This window comes from Salvia hispanica, chromosome 6, assembly GCF_029641045.1.
Source record: "Salvia hispanica isolate PSC_SH4W2 chromosome 6, Shi_PSC_v1, whole genome shotgun sequence".
NCBI classification, from domain to species: Eukaryota; Viridiplantae; Streptophyta; class Magnoliopsida; order Lamiales; family Lamiaceae; genus Salvia; species Salvia hispanica.
Window position 1 is genome coordinate 3234438 of NC_142697.1, and position 9317 is coordinate 3243754.

The 9317-nt window shown below is 38.5% G+C and overlaps 1 protein-coding gene across 1 annotated transcript; it reads right to left on the reverse strand.

Annotated features, from left to right (window-relative positions):
- Nucleotides 1-1620: 1620 nt before the first annotated feature.
- LOC125204365 (putative E3 ubiquitin-protein ligase LIN-1) lies at nucleotides 1621-8548 on the reverse strand. The gene is made up of 17 exons (XM_048103015.2): nucleotides 8464-8548; nucleotides 7380-8368; nucleotides 7243-7300; nucleotides 6823-7161; nucleotides 6685-6743; nucleotides 5361-6602; nucleotides 5144-5288; nucleotides 4809-5063; nucleotides 4414-4723; nucleotides 4212-4336; nucleotides 4022-4141; nucleotides 3813-3944; nucleotides 3605-3727; nucleotides 3298-3408; nucleotides 2752-2895; nucleotides 2423-2671; nucleotides 1621-1806 (listed from the first exon to the last, which is right to left on the reverse strand). The coding sequence occupies exons 2-17, from the start codon at nucleotides 8297-8299 to the stop codon at nucleotides 1789-1791; spliced, it is 4350 nt and encodes a 1449-aa protein (XP_047958972.1). The 5' UTR covers nucleotides 8300-8368; nucleotides 8464-8548; the 3' UTR covers nucleotides 1621-1788.
- Between the last annotated feature and the right edge of the window lie 769 nt (nucleotides 8549-9317).

Here is a 9317-nt window from a genome sequence, read left to right on the forward strand (position 1 = left end):
TGTGTGTTAAATGGAGAGAGAAAATATAATTTTTATATTCATGTGAGAGAGAATTTTTTCCAAAAAAGGAAATATGACATCTTTTGTGGGACAAACTAAAAAGGAAAGTGTGCTAACTTCTCTGGGACGGAGGGAGTACTCTACAATGTGGAAGTCTCTTTATCGTTGTACTATTTATTTTCCGAAATTGTAATACAACAAAGATTCCAAAACTTTAATCAATGTCAACTCAATGAACTTCTATAATTTTCTTTCCTCCAATTAACTTCTACTTTTGTTGTTCTATTCTATGAAAACATCAACAAATTAAAATAGAAGAATGAATTAAAATATGAGGGTTGTTGGGAGGACTGAATGATGTAGGGCTGTGGGAGGGCTAAATGTGTTTTTGGGGCTTAATGATGTGACATGGGGAATTTTCGGGAGTAATGTGGGAAGGATGTGGGAGGGCTTTTACCACCGTGAATGCTCTAAGTGGAGCATTTATTAGTGTTGTTTTGTGAGTTGAGTGAAGAGAATAAAGTAAGAAAGAGAAAAAATATAGAGAGAGTGATGTTTCTATTTTAAGAAATGTGTTAGTATTTAGAGTGAGACATTCCAAAAAGAAAAATGGTTCATTTAAAGTGGGACGGAGGGAGTATTTTTCTTAAAACCGTGTCATATCCAATGTGGATTTGTAATCGTTGACAAAGGGAGTAATTTTTTCTGCACTCAAAAAACTGAAATCTACATGACATAATACTCAAGGATTAACAATTGATTGACATTTGACCTGATTGGCATATAAAGTGAGTGAATATTCCCTTCGTACCACAATAAGAGTCACATTTTACCATTTGAGTGTATCGCATAATAAGAGTCACATTTCACTTTTACCATAAATAGTAAGTATGTCTCACATTCCACTAACTCACTTCACTCACATTTTATTATAAAATTAATATAAAATTAATATATACTAACTTTTAAACCTACTATTTTTTATCCATACCAAATGTGACTATTATCGGAGGAGGGAGTGTATATTTTTCGAAGATGCACACAAGTGTACTTATCTAAAAAGAAATGGAGGGCAAAAAAGATTTTTCACAAGCAAATGGAAAAACCCTAATTCATCGACGCGCCTCTTCTTTCTCAATCTCACTCGTCCCTCTCCCTTATATAGTCGTCGTCTATCACTCCAAAATTGGATCCTACTGTTTCTTAATCAACAAAATGAATACTCATATTTACTAGTTTTTTTAACTCTTGATTTCAATTTCTGCAACCAAATGATGAAATTGGATGTCAATCTCACGACGGTCGTCTGATTTCTTTGATGTTATCATACTCCAATTTCCTGATGGATTTCCACATTCCATTCTCTACTTTATTTTTCACATTTTACCAAAGCTTCAGTTCAAATTTGAATCATCCATGTTTTCAATAGAAATTGGATGTGTTTTAGATTGGTGATTAGAATGGGGCTGAAGTTTGACTCTTGGGCGTATAATGCAATGCCTTTGGGATGAATGCAGCACCCTGTATCAATTCTTCCCCTTTTGATCAATTTTGGTTGGGTTTTTTTCTCTAATCCCATCTCATTATTCACAAGGAAAATATCTACCTTAACTAAACAAGTATAGTTAATTATCATACATTAGGTTATTGGATATCAATTCAAATATACTTGCATTGGCATGTAATTTGAGTTGAGAATAAGCACTTGTTGATCGTGATCAAGTTACAATTTTTTTGAAATTAATGTGTTGACATCTGCTTGGCGCAATTGCTGATTCATAAATTTTATTATTCCAAACTCCAAATCTGCAATAATCCAGTCAAACAGGGTCAGATACCAAATGATGAACAAACTATTTTTGTTAGAAAGAATTATGGAATTTAGTTCCATGTTTTCCTAAACTTTAAAAATCTGCTAAACAATGTGAAATTTGATGTTGTTTTGTAATTACGCTACGACATTTTTTGGGCCAAACTGATCAGTAGTGAAAATCATATATGGATACATGTGGAGTTAAAGTGTTAGTTGAACTATGTTGATCAATTCATACAAAGAATGATGCTGTTTGTTTAAATTCGTCAACAATTTACATATGCAAACAATTTTTTTATAGTGAGATTTAAATTGATTTTTAAAATTTTGGAACATGCTAAAGTTTGACTAAATAACATGTTTTTTTTTTCCTGGCAAATTAGCTTTTTTCAGTGTTGTTTAAACATCATCATTAGGTCAAATTGCAGGAAAAATTATGAATTTTTGTTAAATTTTAATCTATCCCCGAGGTTTGAATTGGGTGAAATATCTGTTAGACGGATTTTACTGTGATAAAACATCAAACCACTTAAACTACGAATGCTGAGATGCGATGACGCAAGTTGAATCTAAAAAATCCATAGGTTTAAAATATGTGGAAGATGTTACCTGTAGCCTGCCATCGGATGTTCCCGCGAAAAGCTTTTGGCCGTGGGCGTCCGATACAATTGACGTGATTCTTCCATGCCCCACGTCCATTTTGATGTACGCAATCTTGGTGATTCTTTCTTTGAGCCACACTTCTATGATCCCACATTTTGTGGCTGTGAATATGAAGTCATTGTTAACACTGCATTGTTGTACATCCACACCAGTTGCCAAAGATCCCACAACCGCCTTGTTAGACAGTTTGAACACCTAATCCAATCTCACATTTTTATTAGTGGGAAACAAACATGTACATATCGGTTTAGACAACAGAGGAGCTCGTATCGTACCTTTCCGGCTATACCATCGACAGAGGAACCGCTGGCATATAGAAGGCCGTCTTGGATTTGCAAGGAGTAGATTGTTTGTTTACCTAATATTTTTTTGGCGCCGGAGTAGAATGATGATGATGTATGTGTCTTTAAATCTACCTCCTGTTATCACCCCTTCCACATTAATTCTATAAAGATGAATAATTGTAGACTAAAGTTCAAAATTGGTCTCGTGCCATCAATTTTGAACTGCATTTTAAAAAATTAACAGTCAACTGCATTTTGACCTGATTAATAAGTTAAATATTGACCAAAATATATTGCCTACGACAAAAGGTAACCAACTTAAAATGTGTAGAGGACCAAATAGGTTTTTTTTTGCAAATGTTAGGGATCAGTTTTGGAGTTCAAACGCGATTGATGGTTAATTTTTGACGGACATGTTCATATTGTTTATGATCAGAAGCTAACACTATTTAATGTGTAGGACCAAAAAAAAATAGGACAAATATATGAGACCGAGTTTGAACTTTTATTCATAACTGTATCATGCATTTATATTACCTGGACAGAGTAACCAGAACAACCACAGTAGAGTTTGTCACCCTCTAGTTTCATGCACTTCACTTTGTTGTTGAAGCTAATGTTTTTGGAAATACCTGACCAGTTATAAACCTGTACACAATGTTACAACTTTTGTTTAATCCTCCGAAAATCATGAAATTTATTCAAATTATGGTCTGTCTCGCAACTTTGGAAATCGGCCGGAAAACCATGATTTGCTACTATCCCACAAGTCTGATTTGATTTGGAAGCAATTAATGTATTTTAAGGCAATTAAGCTTTACAAAAATGGTTAGAGTTCCCAAACCTTAACCCCATTTCCTTGAGATGAGAAGCATGCCACACTAGCATTGGCTGCTAGAGCCACCACTCCCTCCTTCACATCATGCACTTGGATACAATGAATCTCTTCCTGTCTGATTGTCCAAACCTGTTGTAATAACAAAAAAATGAAACAACTATCTTGGTAAATGCTCAATCATAACAAAACAAAAAACTCTTGTAGAAGGCCTTACTCTGATGGTTTTGTCCAATGATCCGCTGTATAGCTTGTCGCACGAAGGAGGAACATAAAGGCACGTCACAGCCTTGGTGTGCTCACGCGCCTCCTGAATCAGCCGCGGAGCTCTCTTTCCAGTGTCCCATACCTGAGGAGAACTATGAATATGGAGATTGCACCACAAAAAAAATATCAATGCTAATCACAAAACACATTTATTTTAACCTTTATAGTCCCATCCGAGTGGCTGCTTATTAGCCGGTTTCTGATATGAAGCATCGACAGGATTTCCCCATTCATCGACATATCCAACTCAGGACCTTCAACGCAACACCACAGCTCTGCCTGCACCAAATTTACTTTTCGAGTATATGTGGAAATTCGCAACGACAACACAGTTTAAAACACTACTCACAGCATCCATATAGGGCAAGTTCATCAGTGCTTTCATTATATCATGAACCACCGTGCAACTCTTCTTAAGCCGCCTCAACGTCTTCCACATACTCTTAGCGTACGCCCCCATCTCATTCTGCCCTCCTTATGCATGAAAATAAATTAAAATTTTAGATTATAATTTTTCATGCTTGATACTAAAAAGATAATGATCATCATACTTGGTTCAGTGACAAATCCTCTCAGGGCGAGGGCAGCCAGTATCTTCTCCTCGAGATTCTTCGATGATTGCAGCACACTGATGAACTTCTCGAGCAAGCATTTGCGTGCAACGTCTCTTATGCCACAATCAGGAAAGCTGTAGAGCATGTACACGAGCCACGTAGCCACCACAAGGCTAGACTTGGCGATCTCTATCGAGTTACTTACTAAGCATTCCTCCAAAGCTTTGAAAATCAACCCTTTCTCGTGGTTTGCCAAAACAAACGCCATCCTCTTCTCCCAGTTCCTTGTTGCTTTCTCTTCTTCCCTCTACGCTTACACAATTTTCCGTATCAAATTCAATACACCATTCAAGAATGAAATCTAATAAGCCATAAACAAGACCATTTCTTACCATTTCAGCAAATTCTTCTTCATCAGTCTTTGTTTCTTCCCCTCTCATCATAGCATTATAAGGCTGGTCGAATCCGGCTACTTTAAGCAGCCAGCACTCCATATACGCCTTCCTAGATCCACCAAAATGTCCGGAGAGAGACGACAGTGTACCAAGAGCCATGACTTGAGAAGATGGGAAGTCTTTTCTTTGAAGAGCTTCTAGTAACGCTTCCATCGCTTCTTCTCTGTAGATGCTCATCTTTCTCGGAGCAGCCTAAGATACAAAAGGGTACGGTGAATAAGAACCGAAGGAGTAGTCAGCCTCGGTTTTACATGAAAGGAAGGAAAACAAACCAACAGATCAAGCTGAAGAAGAAGCGTAGCGATGGCAGGCTTCTGCACCATCGGGGACATTTGCAAGTAAACCAAGAGGGTGTGCATTGTGCTGAATGTTCCTTCATCCCTTATTATTTGCAAAATCTGGTTGCTAAATGTTCTCCTGCAAATTTGAAAGGATAACATATCAAAGTTTATAGATTTTGGAAGTTGAGAATTGTGAATTGTGATGTACCTTCTCATCTGAACTAACTCACAAAGAAACTCTATGCAAATCCCTCTCACACTATCATTTCCACCATGAAATAATTCAAGAATTGGAGACAACTCAATCTTGCTTGCTACAATGCTCTTGCATGATGTATCAATTCTAATGCAGCATAAAAGAATCGAAACAATCGACTCTCTTCCATCCGCTCGATTAAGGCAGCTCAACAAAGCAGGAATCCCATTCTCCTTTATAACAATCATTGCATTTTGTGATCTCTCACTCTCATCTCCACCGGAAACGATTTGTTCAAGCAATGCCACTGCAGCATCTTTGGGTGCTACAGCATATTGAAAACCAACATGATCTTCACTCTTCTTGGAAACAATATGGAGTAGAGTTGTTACCAAGTTATGTGAAGAAAGCTGCGAAAACGACGGCCTGAGCAGGTACACAAGTATTGCAGCCTCGGATAGTCCTTTTCTCAGCAGATCGGCCAAGCAGTAGAAGTCGGAGTCTATGCTCATGAGCAGGTCACCGACATGATCATCTGCACATATCAGCTGTGACAGAATATATATGGTTGTTTTGAGCACATCCTTGTTCGTAGACGCAGACAGTATTTCGAGAAATCCATTCACTATAGTTGGTGAAGATAGGTATGAGTGGATTCCTGAGCCAACATTGGATTCTGACCAAATCTTGACTATTTCCAAAACAGCAGCTTCACATTCTTGCAAGTCCTCAGAGTTACAAATGCATAGAATGTAAGGTTTCAATGCGGTGATCACTGCTTCGTTGGAAGTTTGAGATATTACACTGGTTGGCGACGTTGATAGTGTAGTAGCAGCTGCTGTTGTGAATCTTTGAGGCTTATACTCAGCTCCACTGGTTGGAAGTGTTGATGGGATGTCGTTATGGAACGTGCTGCTTGTGTAAAAATTTTGCGGTGTTTCAAGGGAAGAAAACTCCCGAGCGAGCTCAGGGTGCTGGTCTTTCCAAGAGGTGATCAGCCTCTTGAGGACATAGTTGGTTTTGGGGAGTGAGGCTGCAGAGAGAGGCTGTCGTGTAATGGGGCACGTTGTGTTTCCTCGACTCATCCATTCTTGAATGGCTTTTCTTTCGTACGTCTGGCCTGTCTCCAGCGTGACAGGATCATTGAAAATCTGGCCAGTGATGGGACACACAAAGTCCTTTGGTGGCCTTGACTTAGGAGTCAAGGGCGACGATATGTAGCTCAGGCTGCAATCTTCACCTTGATTAAGTGAACTGAAATTCAAGATATGCAAAACAGAAACACAAATCAGTATTTCTACTTTCAGTACAAGAGAAGGAACTGATTGAGTTAAACCTCTTTGGAAGCGCGTATGGCACGTGATGAGTGCTTCTCCTCGGAGATTTAAACTGTTCCTGCTTGTCTATTCCACTTTCAGTGTAAGTCCACAAAATACAAAAACTACTTTGAAGTAAGATGAGGTTTAGAACGTACTGTCGTTTCTTCATCAGTGTCGGATGGGCTAATGTTTGAGTCCATTGCACGGGTTGAGAGGAGGCGAAGCATAGATGTTTGCATCGTTCCTGTGCTTCTGGCTGATTTCGGAGATGAAGTCCTCGAGCAAGGAGAACCTGCTGGAGAGCTATTATGAGGAGATTGCCTTCGACTCGTACCCCTTAGGCTTTGCCTCTCCACCTCCTTGCTCGACGATCTGTTGCTTCTGCTGCTCAAAACTGACACAATGTCATCATCCTTTTCTTTTGAACTTTCCATGGCTCCTAAACATCCATCCGAATCTTCACCAGAATCTTCACACTCCTCCGGATTTTCATCCTGAGAAACGAGAATATTTCGACATGAAAATCAAATCCATTGATTCACAGAAGACAAGTGCACAAGTAGGGATAGCCTTACCACAACATCCCAGGTGGCAGACTCTTCTGCATTGCCTAAGGTGGAAACAGCCATCGTTCTGATCGAAAAAACGAAGCATCAGTTTAGCTACCTACACTGTTTTTTAGTCACACAAAACTTTCCAAAAGTATGAATACCTAATTGGAAGAGAAGTGGTAGCAAAGCCAGCACTCTTGGGCAAGATTGGACCAAATTTCACATAGTCTGGAATTGAACGGCTGCTGAAGTCGCGGAGAGGAGTCACGGGAGGCTCTGCGATTGGCAACATCGGGATCACCCTCCTGCTTGTGGCAGCATCATAGTTCATGCATTCCTTATAATGCTTTGCGTATAGCCTTGTATTCTCATCCAAAGATTGACCATAGAGCTGTTCCAGCTCCTGAATTCTCTCTGCTTGCTCAGGCCTCACGGATAACAGTAGAGACTCGTCGAAACAGTGATCAAAATCAACGGTGAATGACAGGTCCGAGGCATCCGGGATCACATCCATCACTATCCTTTTCCTCTCCTCAGTGTACCACCCAAGAATGGAGTTCATGTGAGGGAGGAAAATAGACTTCCAGAGCTCAGGAGCAAAATCAATACGCGAGAAAAAGGGGTCCACGACGAACATTTCAAGAACATGAAGCACTGCACTATGGCCTTCATTCCTCAACTTGAACAAGTAAGAAAGGTTCAAATGAGCCCAAGCTGAGAGGTAAGAGTTAGGGACTCCAGCTGTTTTCTGTGTCGAATTCAGCAACGCGCACACTTGCAGCATCTTTTCTGCATAGTCGAGGCGAGCCATCTTGGTCTCGGTGTTGGAAGTACTAATTGCCTCTTCAAGAGCATCGATCCCCCAGTCAAGATTGGCTAGAACTGCCTGGTCAGAGTAACGGACCTCTGTATCGTTGTGCGGGCTCGCGTTCTCAGCTGCTAACCTCTCCGCGCATTGCTCCTTGTGCCGGAGCCTCTGCTCTCTGTCTATCAGCCTGTCTTGGATGAAACTCCCAACACTGGAGATGAGTGATCCAACAATATCATTTTCTTCCATTCTAAACCTGTAGTTACCAACCATTACTACTATATACTAGTCTCTTATCTCTTTTCCTTTCTGAAAAAGATCAAAACTTCATTACTATAATTCCTACAAAATAGATATAGCAACAACATATAATCAATATCAAAATGCAAAATATAATCTTTGAAAAGTGACAATTTAGATGTTAACATGTTACTTACCTCTCTTGCAAGTCTGGCTAACCAAACAGCAACTGTGTTTTGTGTGAAAAAAAGGCACAACTGAGACAATAGAAGCATTGATTTGCACACTCAAGTGTTGAATTAGTAAAAGCATCTTCTAAAATGGATGCTTTGGAAATAAGGACAAAATTGTGCTGACAATAAGTTGATTACTTAATTATAGTTTTTCAATTTCATATTGAGACTAAGAGCTCAATGGTTTTGTCCCATGTATCAAAAGCAAAAAGGACTTGGTGATCTTGACCGTAGATATTATTAGTAACTTTTATTGCATAGAAAAAATAAAATTATTGTTATGTATTGACAAATCTAGTTCGTAATGAAAGCCGGCTTCCGTCGGCGTTTGAATTAGCCTTGAGATTAATAATAGTAGTTCATTGATATTGTCACATCAATTGATATTGATCAAACAATAGATTAATGTAGTTCATTGATATTGGTTAATTTATTTGACTATACGATGACCAGAAGAAAAGGTTCAAATTAATTGGAATTTTGATTATAGAGTAGAGGCAAACTCTTGTAAAATTCACATTGAATTATGTTGTCCCTTGATGTTTGCACGAATGAAATGCTTCCAAGCTATGGAAGATATTTTTAGTACTTTTTTTTATCAACTCATTTTTGCATTTAAATAGTTTTATCATTATGTTGGCACACTCAAAATTTTCAATTCATCTACTAATTCATCTCATCGAAATTCAAGAATGAGTCATAACATTTTTTTGTTTCTTTTAGCAGTGTTATAGTAATTTTCAGCTAGTTATAATTTCTTCCCTTTTGGATGAAGTTTTACAAATCAATATTTTCATATAAATAAATAACTATTCCCA